General features: G+C 42.4%; 2 protein-coding genes across 2 annotated transcripts; one reads left to right on the forward strand and one right to left on the reverse strand.

Annotated features, from left to right (window-relative positions):
- Positions 1-1,698: 1,698 nt before the first annotated feature.
- On the reverse strand, positions 1,699-6,590 carry LOC139461329 (uncharacterized). Its single transcript, XM_071242947.1, has 5 exons — positions 6,521-6,590; positions 6,278-6,343; positions 4,317-4,661; positions 3,166-3,274; positions 1,699-1,924 (listed from the first exon to the last, which is right to left on the reverse strand). Exons 1-5 carry the CDS (start codon positions 6,588-6,590, stop codon positions 1,699-1,701), a joined length of 816 nt encoding a protein of 271 aa, XP_071099048.1.
- LOC139461331 (serine-rich adhesin for platelets-like) lies at positions 6,589-17,637 on the forward strand. Its single transcript, XM_071242948.1, has 4 exons — positions 6,589-6,606; positions 6,788-6,940; positions 15,830-16,586; positions 16,721-17,637. The coding sequence occupies exons 1-4, from the start codon at positions 6,589-6,591 to the stop codon at positions 17,635-17,637; spliced, it is 1,845 nt and encodes a 614-aa protein (XP_071099049.1).
- The last annotated feature ends 941 nt before the right edge of the window (positions 17,638-18,578 follow it).

Below are 18,578 nucleotides of genomic sequence, written 5' to 3' on the forward strand. Positions count from 1 at the left end.
CTGTAGCTGTCTTTCTATTGTGTTCATTGTCTTACCGGGTGGCCCAGTCGTCTAAGGCGACGCGATTCGCCGTGCAGAGTTGCATCCCTTTGGCACGCCAGAAACCTATGATTGTGGGTTCGAATCCCTGTTCGCCCCGATTATGTTTCTAGGTTTGTCAGCACCATACCCGTGCTCGTGGGTTTCACCGAAGTGGTAAACGTCTGAGACCTGCATCACTTCGGGCTTTCCTCCCACATTAAGCTGACACGCCGCGATATAACTGGAATACTGTTAAAAACGGCGTTAAACCCAACTCACTCACTCACTCACTCATTGTCTTACCACAACGAGAAATGTTGAAATCGTCCACAAAAAGTGAACCATCAACGCTATCGATGCTGAAAAATGTGACTGATAGTACGCGGCCTTGAGGGACGCCATGATCTGGATCGTAGTGGTAGATCCTCACCACCCCATCCCGTTAGACGGGTAGAATATGTGAGTGTGTGCCTTGACTACAAACTTCTAGCTCAATAGGAGCCCAACACAAACACAAACGGTGGGTTGAATGGGAACAGTTCCTGTATTAACACAACAGACAGAACCCACTATCCACGGCCGGGGGTTTAGTCGTACAGCGAGGCATGCAGATTCGATGAGTGACACTGGTGTCACTGCACGGAAATTGTTTGGTATTTTCTGTATGATAAACCTAAATTTGGTGTGGGCTTGGGAAGTAACGACTTCCTCAGTTATATTTATAGCGACTTCACTTCTCTCCTTTACGCATAACTGTGTATACTCTTTAAAAAAAGTAGGGGGTCATGAAATATAAAATGTTATTACCAAGTATTAGAAGGAAGAACAGACGGACACACAGACATACAGAAATTACAAAACAAAAGATCGATAATGATGTAAAAGCATGGTCATGCATGTGCATCAACTTTACCATCGGGTGTTTCTTTTTATATTTACATGACATAGGAATAGACTGACATTTCTGATAAAATCAATGTACTTACTTTGATAGAAATACTATTGTAAATTGTTGCATTTTTATGATATATTTTTTAATGAACTTGTTTCTCAATTCAGAGTAGAAGTGACATACACAGACAACGTGCAACTCGTTTATGTCTATAAAGCGTAACACAAAAAAACACGTACAATAATAGGGAGATGTGTGCGTCAATGTCATACTGACCACACAGGATGTATTATACTAGTCGCTGGAAGAGGAGTGAGACAGTCTCCCTCAAATTAACATTGGGAGACTCATACGCAGTATGTCCGTCGGGTGAATGAAAGTCTGACAAATTAAGCGGCACAACTGATAAACAAAGCGTTAAGTTTGAAATTTCCCTTAAGATCACTGGTGGTTATAACATTATTACTCCATACCAATTGTAATGTGTTCCTCATTCGTTCATTAAACATCTATTACAGCATACAGCTATTATTAGAAACTAACACCTTTTACAATATTTGTGGGGCGGTGGGGTAGCCAAGTGGTTAAAGCATTTGCTCTTCACGCCGAATACCCAGCTCCGGATACTTTGATTCTTTAGCCTCGTGCTATGACCTCCGAGGTGGTTATATCAGATCCAGGTAAACAAAATGTATGGATGCTTGAGATATATTTGCATGTTTCAGGTCACGTGGTGTATTTATATAACGTCATTAAACTGAACACTTGGGGTAACGCTTCCACGCTCACATTGATGTGGTTCTTGGCTCAGTTGTGTACGCATGCGCCAGGTCACGTGATATGTCTGAACGGTGGACCGACCTCATCTCCTCATAACCGTCGCTGGCTGGTTGTCCCCCTGCAGTGAGCGCATCATACATCGCTGCTTCATCCACGACGGCATATTCTCGAGCATCAATGACGCCTGCTGACACATGCGTGCACTGGACTGGCGTGACGTACTGCTGAAACCTGCAAGTTTACTGCTTGGTTAGAGTGAGTGAGTTGGGTTTAACGCCACTTTTAACAGTATTACAATTATATCGCGCCGTGTCAGCTTAATGTGGGTGGAAAACCGGAAGTGATTCAGGTCTCAGACGTCACTTCGGTGACACCATCGAGCACGGGTATGGTGCTGACAAACCTAGAATCAAAATCGGAGCGAAGCGGGATTCGAATCCACACTCATAAGTTTCTGGCGAGCCCAAGGGACGCAACTCTGCACAGCGAATCGCGGCGACTTAGACGACTGGGCCACCCGTTCACGACACTTGTAATTGGGGCGAGAGGGTATCCTTGTGGTTAAAGAGTTCACAAGTGGCACTGAAGGCCCGGGATCTTTCCTCACATAGGTATAATGTGTGAAGCCCATTTGTGCCATGATAGTGTTGACATATTGCTAAAAGCTGCCTAGAACTATATTCAGTCACTATAATTGAAAATAATATATTTCTTGAGGAGAAACTATTTTGGACCGATATTTGTATACTAGTTTCTCCAAGAAGAGAAATTACGTAACGATAAATCATAAACAAATACATGAATTAGTGTGAGTCCCAAATTGTGTGAACAACATGGAGCAAAACGAGACAGCTAATATCAAGACTGTTCATATTCCGATATCTTTATCATGTATATAATGTTTCAATATTGCTATTACTCTGTGTTTTACATAAACTTGTATGGCAGATCCTGTGGGTTAAGAATGTAGGCAGAGTATTTCACTTTTACAAAAGCAAGCCACTTTTACGTGGAGAGATGGTGTCTCAAGTTAGTCTGGATGTTCATGTATAATTATGTTTTACTGAAAAAGATCTGTTCTGAACAACATGTATCTCACTCAGATCGGTCATCAGACATATGTGTTATCTCGGTTTGAAAACTTTATTATGTGTAACGGATGAATGATAACACTGGCGTTTACCAATGTGGAAGGTGCTGTATACAGTTATCTGCACTGGTCCAGTGACATTACGGTGAGATATGAGATATCGAATCTGGGCCATTTAGAACAGTGGATGATATCATGATCACCACATCATCGAGGTGTGACGAGACAGGCATTCACGACTAACTGACATATCGCCCCATTGGCTGACATTCAAATAGTCAACTCTTATTAAAGGCATACCTTTGTAGTTTGTGTTACTGACTGACTGACTGACTGACTGACTGACTGACTCACTGACTCACGCATTGACTCACTCACTCACCTGTTTCGCCTCAAGCGTTGACGGTACTTGCAGCACACAACAAGGACGATCATCACGATGAAACCGAAAGCTGCTGCGGACAGTGCTATATATAGTCCCACTGTACCAGCTGAACAAAATACAACGTTAACCTGTGTACATGAAGGAAGAGAGACAACGGCTCATTCCAAACTCTGAACTTGTGTAGTATTTATATGTGAAAAATAATTCAACACATGTGACAAGACCCGTGAAGATCCAGTGTCGAATAAGTCTTCACCAACCATGCTTGCCATAAAGAGCGACCACCTTGTTGTAAGAGGCGGCTAACGGGATCGCGTGGTCAGGCTCACTGACTTGGTTGATGTATGTCTGCATATCCCAATTGTGAAGATCTATGCTCATGGTGTAAATCACTCGATTGTTTGGTCTAGACTCGATTATTTACAGACCGCCATCATATAGCTGGAATGTTGCTGAGTGCGGCGTTAAACAACAAACAAACAAACATGACAAACGCGGTAGAAATAGGGGTACCCATCCGTCAATGGATCAGTGTGCTATCGAATGTCATGCTCAGTAGAGTCTTGAAAATAGAAACTAACAACCAGGACATACGGCAATACGAATCCGATTCACAATCAGTCCTGTGGTAGGAGTCTACACATCCAAACTTCCAGACAACAATGTTCAGGGAGTTGATACATAAAAAAATAGTTTTCACTACTCAACGTTTCAGAAAGACAATGACACATTTAGGGTATCACACGACCACTATCACTTCAGTATTTTTGCACAGAATTCAGCTTTTACACTCACTCACTGTTGATATAACATGATATGATACGTATGGAGATAATTTACATGGTACAATGAATCATAAATTGACATGAACACACGTTCTTGATCTTAATAATTATTGTTGTCAACGATTCCATTCGTAAGTCAAACCTTGTAAATTGGTTTCCTAAGAATGACACCTTATGTCACTAATCAACATTACCGAGAATATATCCTGTAAACAGACGTCCTTGGAGAGGCAACTTCGCTCAGTAGGTTTCAGGAATACCGACACATTAAGCACCCTCACCGAGAGTATAATCTACAAGTTCTGATTGCCACATGAATATCGATCATATGAATAGTAATGCTATTAAAACCATTTGTAAAACTATACCTACCATCACAGCCTGTCCCATAGTAGGAGTCTACACATTCAGACACACAGGAGGAGCCCTGCTGACAATATCCTCCCTCACAACCACCTGGACATGCTGTACAGTCACCTCCTGGACTGTCACATGGTATGTTGCAGCCAAGGCCTTGGTATCCTGGCACACAGCCCTCAGTGCAGTTAGCGGTACCATGGCTTGAGGTCACACATGTGTTATTCCTACAGTTCTTGCCGCAGGTAGAGTTGCATTTACGTCCGTAATACCCCGTGTAACACTCAGTGAGGCAATCCCCAGGCTCTCTGTCACAGACTGAACAGTGATGGGTTTTCTTGCATGGGCCAGCTGAAAGTCAAGATGCAGGTAACTATATGTAGTATTGGAAATAAGGTTTTCTATCATACCTCCATGTCAGAATGATGAGATCTGATGAGTCAACATAAACTTGATAAAATACTTCGTAACCAGCAATGGAGGGAAATAAATTTCTCAATAAATCCTTTTTACCCCGCCACGAGCAAGACCCCATATAACCCTCGTGCTCCTGCTACAAATGATCCTTGTTGCACGGGTGGCACAGGTGGCCCAGGCGCCCTGCAATTCCCACTTGGACATTACTGTTTCGTGAACAGAACGATAAAGAGGACTGGTTATACCTTAACAAATACATTCTAATATTAACAGCTCAGTGAGCATTTAATGGAAGCTATTTAAGATGGTTGATCAAAATGGCAGGGCTGAGTATATACCTATACTCTGTACATGAACAACTCCATACTGATCGGCATTATTGGTAACCAAGCTACGAGTACGATCACGATAATGACAGGAATGTTTGTTTGTTTGTTTGTTCTTTAACGCAAAACTCAGCAATATTCCAGTTATATGACGGCGGTCTGTAAATAATCGAGTATGGGCCAGACAATCCAGTGATTGATGTCATGAGCATCGATCCACGCTATTGGGATACGATGACATGCATCAACCAAGTCAGCGAGCCTGACCACCCGATCCCATTCGTCGCCTCTTACGACAAGCATAGTCGCCTTTTATGGCAAACGTGGGTTGCTGACAACCTATTCTCCTCGGATCTCCCCAGGAATGACTTACATAGTTCAAGATTAGTAATATCATTTCAACTTGACGTTTCTCTCCTCGTACTTTTTTCAGGCTAGTGATACGTCACAGTGAAAAATTAAAGCATTTGACACCCAGAGGGTAATTACCGACTTTGAAAGTTTTTACCTAGTACACAGAGCCAGAGACAAACATATGCATGCACATCGCTATATAAGTGAAAACAATCTTGAACATACTCCGCATTTTACGTCACCTCATACAACAATCCTGTCGCCATTAATATCACAATGCTAAAGTATGGATATTACCAAATATTAAGACCAGATCAGCAATATTAGCAATAGAATGTAATACTTCAGCTTTCCAATAGACGACTTTCCCTTCGTGTCGAGCAATACTCCAGCAGCTAAAGCCTCTGGTGGTTGCATTTCAAAAATTTGAGATACAATCGAGCATATTCATTCTACCAAAATTTCAATAAGCGTCTTACGACTCTTGCTCAGAAGTTGATTGATCAAAGTTACAACATTCAATGCCTAATGGAACCTTTCAAAAAATATTTCAGGAAGACACGTGGAGGATATTACCAAATTTGATGCATCAGTGACAAAAATGATGTCCGATACAATTCCTTATTTTGACTATGTATCATATGTTCCCATGTTTCTTCAGGTGAACAATTTACTTGCCCGTGCATGTGTTTGTGACGAATGCTACCGGTGGGGCAGGATACGCTCACCTATTCCTAACACGTGGTAACATCACTGTTTGATAGTAATTCATAAGCACATGGTCATGGCATAGTCAGAATCGTACAATCGACTCTGCTTTGAGAAGACATTAATATTGAATATAGAAAGGGTTTCGTCACTTTTATTTACCTTCAGTAGCAATTACCAAGCATGCTATCCACATCATCACCGAGGCAGCCATTATGTTGACTGAAACTGATGTGAAACAACAAATAAGTGATGAAAAACATTTCCCGTTGACATACTCAATGAAACAAGACGATGAATAGCATAACAACAAGGTTGGAAAGTAGTGGAAGGACGTCAGCGTTGTAGTTTCCAGTTATACTGCATTATATTGTCATACAGCTACTTTTACGTGTATACGTTTACAAACCGTCCGTCCTTTGAGACGCTGTCCGTCATGTGTAGTAAAGTTGCTGACTGACGCCCACAGCGACATGCCACCTGTCATGCATGTAAGTCCCAGCTTCATTAGAGATAGATGAGCATAAATGTCAATCAGGAAAACTCAATTTATTCATGTTCTTTCAAATGAAATTGTATTATATCCATGGAATTGTCCAATCAGAATGTTGTACGTACTTCTGTAAATGTATTCCTCATAATGTATACAACTGTATGTTTGTACTTTATAAGGAAGAGACGCGACCGGAGTGGCGGTTGACTCACGGGACTCGGGACACGCTGTCTCCAGACCCCCGGTCACACTCTAGGACGACGCCTACCAGTGTCCGTGTGATAAAGACTCTACATACAATAAGACTTATGTCTTATGTTGGATCTCATATGGTCAGTCTGTGACCTGGTTACACCATTACAGCTTCAACTATACACAGGCTGGTACGTGGCATTAAGTGACACTATGACGCTGGGAATCAGGATGGATACTCAGCATGCACCATTGTATCGATTCTAGTGATTTATTAATATCCAGTAATATAATGTAAAGTTTAAATGTGACGTTTGCATGATATACATTGGAAGCAAGCTCCAATTTGGTTGATGCAAGTCATCGAATCCCAAAAGCGTGGATCGATGCTCATGATGTCAAACACTGGATTGTCTAGACCAGACTCGATTATTTACAGATCGCCGTCATATAGCGGGAATATTGCTGAGTGTTGCGTTAAATAACAACCAATCAATCATTCAATCGATCAATGACGATTTATACCTCAAAGAACTCATGCAAAGTAGATACACCCGTAGATACTTACATTGATCGTCACCTGTATCACGCGTGTGTCAGTAAGGGTTGGTGCTCCACGTTGTGTCATACAGCTACCACTCTTCCCTCATACTCACGGAAGCTAAAGCCGTAGTAATTGTAGTATACCCTCTACCTTACCCGGAAGATGGAAATGAACACTGTCACAAAAAGAGAAGGAAATATTATCAGGCACAGATGTGTGGAAGATTTACTAATGAATATGTAGAGCAATTTATTAATAAGCTGTTTCAAAACAACTGTGCGTTAAGTTGTTCTGTCAATTAATATTTGTTTTTTCTTGTTATCTTGCAATTGAATTCTATCACCTTCAGGAGCTCTGAAACGTCCTTCAAAGAGTACAAAAAAGAAGTTATTATCCATAAAAATACTGTCGTGTATTCAAAACCCTTGCCGTGTGCATAAGAAATCTCTGCTAAAAAATAATATAAAAACCAAAAGAAGTATTTAGGCATACAGGATTATTGTTGTATCCAGTTACACAGGATCATTGCTGTACCAAGTATCCTTGGTTGTCGCTGTATCTAGGTATACTGGACTGTCACGGTAACTGGTTATACTGGATTGTCACTGTATCTGGGTATACTGGGTTGTCAGTGTATCTAGGTACACTGGATTATCACTGTATCTAGGTATACTGGATTGTCGCTGTATCTAGGTATACTGGATTGTCGCTGTAACTGGTTATACTGGATTGTCACTGTATCTGGGTATACTGGGTTGTCAGTGTATCTAGGTACACTGGATTATCACTGTATCTAGGTATACTTGATTGTCGCTGTATCTAGGTACACTGGATTGTCGGTGTATCTAGGTATACTGGATTGTCGCCGTATCTAGGTATACTGGATTGTTGGTGTATCTCGGTATACTGGATTGTCGCTGTATCTGGGTATACTGGATTGTCGGTGTATCTAGGTACACTGGATTGTTGGTGTATCTAGGTATACTGGATTGTCACTATATCTGGGTAATCTGGATTGTTGGTGTATCTGTGTATACTGGATTGTCGTTGTATCTGGGTATACTGGATTGTTGGTGTATCTAGGTACACTGGATTGTCGCTGTATCTAGGTATACTGGATTGTCACTATATCTGAGTATTCTGGTTTGTCGCTGAATTTTGGTATTCTGGATTGTCAATGTATCTAGGTACACTTGTTTGTCACTGTTACTATGTTCTGGATTGTTGGTGTATCTAGGTATACTGGATTGTTGGTGTATCTAGGTATACTGAATTGTTGGTGTATCTGGGTATACTGGATTGTCGCTGTATCTAGATATACAAGATTGTCAGTGTATCTAGGTATAATGGATTGTCACTGTATCTGACTATACTGGATTGTCGGTGTATCTAGGTAACTTGACTATCACTGCATCAATGTATACTGGGTTGTCACTGTATCTGAATATACCGGTTTATTGGTGTATCTAGGTATTCTTGATTGTCACTGTATCTATATTCTGTATCTAGGTATACCAGATTGTGGGTGTATCTAGGTATGCGGGATTGTGGGTGTATCCAGGTATACTAGATTGTCGCTGTATCTAGGTATACTAGATTTTCAGTGTATGTAGGTATACTGGATTGTCGCTGTATTCAGGTATACTGGATTGTCACTGTATCTAGGTAGACTGGACTGTTGCTGTATGTCGGTATACTGGATTGTCAATGTATATAGGTATTCTGGATTGCCATTGTATCTAGGTGTACTGGATTGTTGGTGTATCCTGGTATACTGGATTGTCACTGTATCTAGGTATACTCGATTGTCACTGTATCTGGGTATACTGGACTGGTGGTGTATATCGGTATACTGGATTGTCACTGGATCTGGGAATACTGGATTGTCACTGTATCTAGGTATACTGGCGTGTCGGTGTATCTGGGTAATCTGGATTGTCACTGTATCTACGTATACTGGATTGTCACTGTATCTAGGTATACTGGATTGTTGATGTATCTGGGTATACTGGATTGTCACTGTATCTACGTATACTGGATTGTCACTGTATCTAGGTATACTGGATTGTTGATGTATCTAGGTACACTGGATTGTTGGTGTATCTACGTATACTGGATTGTCACTGTATCTAGGTATACTGGATTGTTGGTGTATCTGGGTATACTGGATTGTCACTGTATCTACGTATACTGGATTGTCACTGTATCTAGGTATACTGGATTGTTGATGTATCTAGGTATACTGGATTGTCACTGTATCTATGTATACTGGATTGTCACTGTATCTAGGTATACTGGATTGTTGATGTATCTAGGTACACTGGATTGTCACTGTATCTACGTATACTGGATTGTCACTGTATCTAGGTATACTGGATTGTTGATGTATCTAGGTACACTCGATTGTTGCTGTATGTAGGTATACTGGATTGTTGGTGTATCTAGGTATACTGGATTGTCGGTGTATCAAGGTATACTGGATTAGCGGTGTATCTCGGTATGCTGGATTGTCGGTGTATCTAGGTAAACTGGATTGTTGATATATCTAGGTATACTGGATTGTCGGTGTATCTAGGTATACTGGATTGTCGATGTATCTTGGTATACTGGATTGTCGGTGTATCTAGCTATACTGGATTGTTGATGGATCTGGGTATACTGGATTGTTGGTGCATCTGGGTATACTGGATTGTTGATGGATCTGGGTATACTGGATTGTTGATGTATCTAGGTATACTGGATTGTTGATATATCTAGGTATACTGGATTGTTGGTGTATCTGGGTATACTGGATTGTTGGTGTATTTAGGTATATTGAATTGTCGATGTATCTAGGTATACTGGATTGTCGCTTTATCTAGGTATACTGGATTGTTGGTGTATCTAGGTATATTGAATTGCTGCTGTATCTAGGTATACCGGTTTGTTGATGTATCTAGGTATCCTGGAGTGTTGATGTATCTAGGTATACTGTATTGTCGGTATATCTGGGTATCCTGGAGTGTTGATGTATCTAGGTATACTGGATTGTCACTTTTATCTAGGTATACTGGATTGTCGGTGTATCTAGGTACACTGGATTGTTGATGCATCTAGGTATACTGGATTGCCTCTGTATCTAGGTGTACTGGATTGTTGCTGTATCTAGATATACTGGATTGTTGCTGTATCTAGGTATACTTGATTGCCGGTGTATCTAGGTGGGCTTCATCGTTCCTGTACCGGTCCTAGCTTCACACACTCAGGCAGGGTAACAGCAAGTACCTTCCTTATCGTGTTTTTGTATGAACTAAACTCCCGACCTTCTGCTCGCGCTACCACTGGACCTCGGAGGCGGTCTGTGATTTAGTCGTGCTACCACTGGACAACGGAGGCGGTCTGTGATTTAGTCGCGCTACCACTGGACCACGGAGGCGGTCTGTGATTTAGTCGCGCTACCACTGGACCACGGAGGCGGTCTGTGATTTAGTCGGATAGTTTCATGAACATGAAAGTAGCAAGTGGAAGTAACTGCACGGACACTGAAACTGCAGATGTCATATCACTACGCAAAGCCAGGAACATGAAAGTGTGTTTGACCAGCAGTCTTACAACTGAAGCATGGCTGTCCGTAAATTATTAACTGGACCAGCTAAACCGGAGGTTGATATTGTGAGCATCTATACGACGATACACGATCTAGGAATTCATTGATCCTCAATTCCAGTGTTCCTTGTTTTTGAGGTGCAGTGATATATACTCCACCAAGATAGCCTGATCATCATCCCCCTATCCGATGTATCTGTTTGTTTCAACAAGTGAGTGAGCTGGGTTTAACGCCGCTTTTAACAGTATTCCAGTTATATCGATGCGTGTCAGCTTAATGTGGGAGGAAAACCCGAAGTGATGCAGGTCTCAGACGTTTACCGCTTTGGTGAAACTGACGACCATGGGGTGGTGCTGACAAACCTAGAAACAGAACCAGGGAGAATTTGGATTCCAACCCACAATCATAAGTTTCTGGCGTGACGAAGGGACGCAACTCTGCACAGCGAATCGCGGCGCCTCAGACGACTAGGCCACCTTCTTTCAACATACAACAGCAAACTGGTGATAAAACATGGGAGCTCATTAAAACACAGTTAACAGGGAAATACTTCCTCCCATATCCCCCCCCCCCCAATATGTGTATGTGTATGGATTGCCGCTCAATCCTTAGAATCATCTCTCTCTCTCTCTCTCTCTCTCTCTCTCTCTCTCTCTCTCTCTCTCTCTCTCTCTCTCTCTCTCTCTCTCTCTCTCTCTCTCTCTCTCTCTTTAAGGGGGGATACAGTCGGAAGTCTTCTGGTATTCTGGATTGCCATTGTATCTAGGTGTACTGGATTGTTGGTGTATCCTGGTATACTGGATTGTCACTGTATCTAGGTATACTCGATTGTCACTGTATCTCTCTCTCTCTCTCTTTAAGGGGGGATACAGTCGGAAGTCTTTCCGTAAATTGTATACTGAAATATATATACAAGGACATATGGGAATGAAAATTTGACTTCCACCGAACTGTGAAAATACACGAGTGAAGTGTATTCAGGGGTGTTATTGACTGTTTCTGTGTCAAGTGAACAATTCAAAGTTCAGTTTAACCCGAACGCCTCGCACAGATCAATTCATGCTATCGCCATTTCTTTAAAATTGGTACGATGAACCCACAGGGGTTGAAGGTAGGTGACATTTATTTTGGCAAGCAAACCAGAAAGTCAATACACAATAGAATAATTTTCCTAATTCATATTAGCTCGTTCATGTTGTAGGTGACAGTAATGTCTGATATATATGACAATGAACTGTCAGTGGCTCAACTATCTACTCCAGTCTTCTCCCTCCCGCCACCGCTACAGATTGTAGACGCGTCCACACTGAATTCTCGAGAATTGTACAGGGCTCAGTAAGACTGCCGAGACACGTGACACGCAGTGACGCGTGACGCGCAGAGAACCAGACAGCGGCGGACGACAGCGGAAGACTCGTGGGCTTGAAACTCAGCAGAGCAGGGTAGAGCATGGTATAACCTGCTGTGGGTAGTGCTGGGCTAATTCTGTCTACAGTTGTGTGTGTGTTGGGGTAGAGATGGTGTGTGAGAAGGAGTGAAGACAGTGCCTGCAAGAGATGGGGAAGTGCAGGGGTAGGTTTGTGGTCATTTGACTAGTTTGCGGACGTGAAGGGAGGACCTTGCGAATCAGTGATTGCAGAGAGGGGTGTGTGTGGTAGATTAAGTGAGTCAATGATTGCAGTTAGGGGCGTGTGTGAAAGATTGTGTGAGTCAATGGTTGCAGTTATGGGCGTGTTTGGTATATTGTGTGCGTCAGTGGTTGCAGTTGGGGCGTGTGTGGGAGATTGTGTGAGTCAATGGTTGCAGTTGGGGGCGTGTGTGGTTGATCTTGTTAGTCAATGGTTTCTGTTAGGGGCGTATGTGATAGATTGTGTGAGTCAGTGGTTGCAGTTGGGGCGTGTATGGTAGATTGTGTGAGTCAATGGTTGCAGTAAGGGGCGTGTGTGGTAGATTGTGTGAGTCAGTGGTTGCAGTTGGGGCGTGTATGGTAGATTGTGTGAGTCAATGGTTGCAGTAAGTGGCGTGTGTGGTAGATTGTGTGAGTCAATGGTTGCAGTTTAGGCATGTGTGGTATATTGTGTGAGTCAATGGTTGCAGTTTGGGCGTGTGTGGTAGATTGTGTGAGTCAATGGTTGCAGTTAGGGGCGTGTGTGGTATATTGTGTGAGTCAATGGTTGCAGTTCGGGGCGTGTGTGGTATATTGTGTGAGTCAATGGTTGCAGTTGGGGGCGTGTGTGAAAGATTGTGTTAGTCAATGGTTGCCGTTAGGGGCGTGTGTGGTATATTGTGTGAGTCAATGGTTGCCGTTAGGGGCGTATGTGGTAGAGCGAGTGAGTCAATGGTTACAGTTAGGGGTGTGTGTGGTAGAGCGTGTGAGTCATTGGTTGCAGTTAGGGGCGTGTGTGGTAGATTGCGTGTGACAATAGTTGCAGGGAGGGGTAAGTGGTAGATCTTATGAGTCAATGGATGAGCGCGTGGGTCAGTGGTTACAGTTGGAGGCACGTGTTGTAGACCACGTGAGCCAATGGTTGTTGTTAGAGGCAAGGAACCACATCATAGTGGTATGATGACACGCATTCAACCAACGCTGATCAACAGGGGCCATTGAGGCGACTTTCGACCATTGGTTGCTGGGGTCTTCCTATTCGAACCACGAATATGCGAGTGTGCACGTTGCGTACAGCTCTATTCAATAGGAGCATTTCAGCACACACAAAACGGCGGAGTAAATGAGAATAGTCCCTGCATAAACACAAAGCAGACAGGACATAGTTATCGACAGGCTGAGGAACACTGGCGTCTGTGCACAGCGAGAAGGAAAATATGAAGTATCAATTATATCATAAACCTAAATCTGGTGACATGACATTTTTATGGGAGGCTCCAGTCTTGTACTCTATACATTTCTATGTATGGCAACACAATACAGAGAGAGTTTATTCAGTATTGAAGGCCTCGTGGCCAAGAGTACAAGTTATTTCATACCATGCGCGTGGGTGTATTACGCATTTTTTAAATATAAAACCAGTGCAAAATGATATTCATCTCCTAATTCTAATAAATCAAAATTATCACAGAACATTAATTCAGGTTTCATAAACTGTTTGCTTAAAGCGCAGTTTTTGTACGGTTAAACCATGTTCTAAACACCGAAATTTCGCCCAAACTCTTACAGGATCCTTAGCAAAGTACGAGGTTATACAGAGTTCAGTTTCCAGTAGTGATATATGACGCATTATGGTTGAAGAACGCGAAATTGTTAATCTTTTGACTCCAGTTTTGAACAACAATGTCAATACATCTCCTCTTGAATAATTCCATAAAACAATGTATACGTCAACAGTCCTGCAATATCCACACAACCAAAACCAGATTTAAACAAAATCATTTTCACATGAGATGCCCAATTAACATCAGCATTTTATAAATAGCATTCAATCAATTTGAATTCATGCGTATCAATCTTCACCAATATCTTATTCATCCGCACCAAGAACCGCATTAGATTATGCTTTAAACCATGGCAAAGACAAAGGATGTCTTTGAATGTGGTCTAACCAAATAAATTGTTAGTTAAACACCACTTGGCAATGACGGAACTTCTTTTTTCACTATATTTGTATATTGATGTTAGAACAATTTCATTAAAAAAACGTTTGTCGCCAGCGGGATTCGAACCCACGAAGTCTGCACAGCAGGCTAACGAATGTAGTCTTCTGCCACGGCGACATAGGAAAAATGGTGTGAAATTAGAACTAAGTATTTACTTTCATCAGACTATTGGCTCTCCGGTTATTAACTGCGATATATGTTTTATGCAATATTTATACAGTATGTTACTCTATGCATTCTAGTATTTGTACAGTAGTTGTGATTTGGTAGCGAAATTACAATGGTCTTGAGCAGGTCCATGTTTGCTCATAATAGGCCAATGAACATGGGCAAATAATATTAAGGTGATAGATAAAAATGCTTTAATTGGTCCAAAATGAATGGTATACTTGCCCCGGGATACGCATGTCAAAACCCAAATCGGTAAAGTGCGAGGCGTACACGCGAAAGGCTCGGGGAACATGTTTTCATGTACAGAGTATAGGTATATAGTCAGCCCTGCCATTTTCATCAACCTTCTAAAATTAACTATCTTATGATGCCAATCACTGGATTGTCAGGTCCAAACTCGAAACTCGCTGTCATATAGCTTGAATATTGGTGAGTGCGGCGTTAAATAACAAGCAGACGTTTACATTTCCGTGACCTTCGTTCGGACGCCTCCAGACACATCCACAGCTACACAGAAAGTCCAGAGTGAACTGTTCACCCGAGTCCATCGTCTATTTCCCCAAAGTGCTTCGTTCTAACCGCCATCAACGTCTGGCTAGAATGTGTCGATTTGTTAATGGTGCTACAACACAAAGTCGCAAACATGCAGATTAACTGTCAGTGCCTTGAATTCAGTGGTCTGGTGGGAGTGAACAGCAATTTGATTGGCGGTGTCGACTCGATTTCTGATTAATCGACTCTGGACCTGTGTTGTGTCTCGTGAGACATACTGGTCACCTCTCGCTGAGATCTTAAGTGTACCGCACGTCAATAACCCTTTTGAGTTTATCAGGTTGTAGACAGCACATTCCCTGTCTGGCATTACATGCACATTAATTCACGAATCGAGAACTTACAAAATGCGCATCAACACTACTCCTGGATCAGAGCGATTCAACACTACTCCTGGAACGGAGCGATTCAACAATACTCCTGGAACAGAGCGATTCAACACTACTCTTTGATCAGAGCGATTCAGCACTAGTCCTGCATCAGAGCGATTCAACAATAGTCCTGGATCAAAGCGATTCATCACTACTCCTTGATCAGAGCGATTCAACAATACTCTTTGATCAGAGCGATTCATCACTACTCCTGGATCAGAACGACTCAACAATACTCCTGGATCAGAGTGATTCAACAATAGTCCTGGATCAGAGCGATTCAACACTACTCCTTGATCAGAGCGATTCAACAATACTCTTTGATCAGAGTGATTCATCACTACTCCTGGATCAGAACGATTCAACACTACTCCTGGATCAGAGCGATTCAACACTACTCCTTGATCAGAGCGATTCATCACTACTCCTTGATCAGAGCGATTCAATAATACTCTTTGATCAGAGCGATTCATCACTACTCCTGGATCAGAGCGATTCAACAATACTCCTGGAACGGAGCGATTCAACACTACTCTTTGATCAGAGCGATTCATCACTACTCCTGGATCAGAGCGATTCAACACTACTCCTGGATCAGAGCGATTCAACACTACTCCTGAATCAGAACGATTCAACAATACTCCTGGATCAGAGCGATTCAACAATACCCCTGGATCAGAGCGATTCAACAATACTCTTTGATCAGAGCGATTCATCACTACTCCTGGATCAGAGCAATTCAACAATACTCCTGGATCAAAGCGATTCATCACTACTCCTTGATCAGAGCGATTCAACAATACTCTTTGATCAGAGCGATTCATCACTACTCCTGGATCAGAACGACTCAACACTACTCCTGGATCAGAGCGATTCAACAATACTCCTGGATCAGAGCGATTCAACAATACTCCTTGATCAGAGCGATTCAACAATACTCTTTGATCAGAGTGATTCATCACTACTCCTTGATCAGAGCGATTCAATAATACTCTTTGATCAGAGCGATTCATCACTACTCCTGGATCAGAGCGATTCAACAATACTCCTGGAACGGAGCGATTCAACAATACTCTTTGATCAGAGCGATTCATCACTACTCCTGGATCAGAGCGATTCAACACTACTCATGGATCAGAACGATTCAACAATACTCCTGGATCAGAACGATTCAACAATACCCCTGGATCAGAGCGATTTAACAATACTCCCGGATCAGAGCGATTCAACAATACTCCTGGATCAGAGCGATTCAACAATACTCCTGGATCAGAGCGATTCAACAATGCCCCTGGATCAGAGCGATTCAACACTACTCCTGGATCAGAACGATTCAACACTACTCCTGGATCAGAGCGATTCAACACTACACTGGATCAGAGCGATTCAACAATACTTCTGGATCAGAGCGATTCAACACTACTCCTGGATCAGAGCGATTCAACACTACTCCTGGATCAGAACGATTCAACACTACTCCTGGAACAGAGCGATTCAACACTACTCATGGATCGGAGCAATTCAACACTACTCCTGGATCAGAGCGATTCAACACTACTCCTGGATCAGAGCGATTCAACAATACTCCTGGATCAGAGCGATTCAACACTACTCCTGGATCAGAGCGATTCAACAATACTCCTGGATCAGAGCGATTCAACAATACTCCTGGATCAGAGCGATTCAACACTACTCCTGGATCAGAGCGATTCAACAATACTCCTGGATCAGAGCGATTCAACAATACTCCTTGATCAGAGCGATTCAACAATACCCCTGGATCAGAGCGATTCAACACTACTCCTGGATCAGAGCGATTTAACAATAGTCCTGGATCAGAGCGAATCAACAATACTCCTTGATCAGAGCGATTCAACAATACCCCTGGATCAGAGCGATTCAACAATACTCCTGGATCAGGGCGATTCGACAATACCCCTGGATCAGATGGGATCAAAAATACTTCTGGGTCAGAGCGATTCAACAATACTCTTCGATTAGATGGGATCAACAATACTCCTGGATTACATGGGATCAACAATACTTCTGGGTCAGAGCGATTCAACAATACTCCTGGATTAGATGGGATCAACAATACTCCTGGATTAGATGGGATCAACAATACTCCTGGATTAGATTGGATCAACAATACGCCTGGATCAGAGCGATATATCTGAAAATTAAGACTGACTCCTTCCCACGTGCACGGATGAGCTGCGTGATCTACGTGCAATGGTTCGCATGTGTTGAGTGTTATATTATGGTTCCGAAACCGTTCTATATTTTGCATTCATTTTTTTCAAAATTTTTGTTTCTTCTGACGATCAATCTTGACATTTATATTTCATGGTGCCCTACACTTTATGTTTAGCTACATCAGGTCCTGTTCTCGTATTGGTAGTGTTGTGTGTGTGTGCATGAGTCAATGCCCCAACCCTTTCTCCAACTGTTCACGGACCGCCTCCATGAGTGGAAGGTCCGGGGTTCGAATCCCGCCGCGTCATACCAAAAGACGTTAAATATGGTACTTGTTGTTACCCTGTCTGGCGCTCGGCATTAAGGGGCTAAAACAAAGACTGGTCGGCTTGGAGTCAGTATACTGTGTCTGAGTGGGGTATTCATGCTAAACTGCGGCATGGTATCTCAGTGAGCTAGCACTATAAATCGGCATCAGTCCGGACTAGTACAATCAGCCACACAAACACACACGTACATGCACGTCGCTATCTAAGTGCGATAATCTTGGACGCGACGTTAAACCCTATTTCACCTGACCTCACCCACTGTTCATGCAATGAGGTTGTAAAACACATGATTAAATAGGAAGCAGACAACACAACACTATTACTTGTTTGTTGCTCAACGTCACACTTAAAACATTAGATTAACCTAAAAAGAATTCCAGTGGCTGACGTCATGATATCCGGTCTATGATTTCGCTT

The sequence above is a fragment of the Haliotis cracherodii genome, unplaced genomic scaffold (genome assembly GCF_022045235.1).
Source record: "Haliotis cracherodii isolate W230 unplaced genomic scaffold, xgHalCrac1.p SCAF_14, whole genome shotgun sequence".
In the NCBI taxonomy this organism is placed as follows: Eukaryota; Metazoa; Mollusca; class Gastropoda; order Lepetellida; family Haliotidae; genus Haliotis; species Haliotis cracherodii.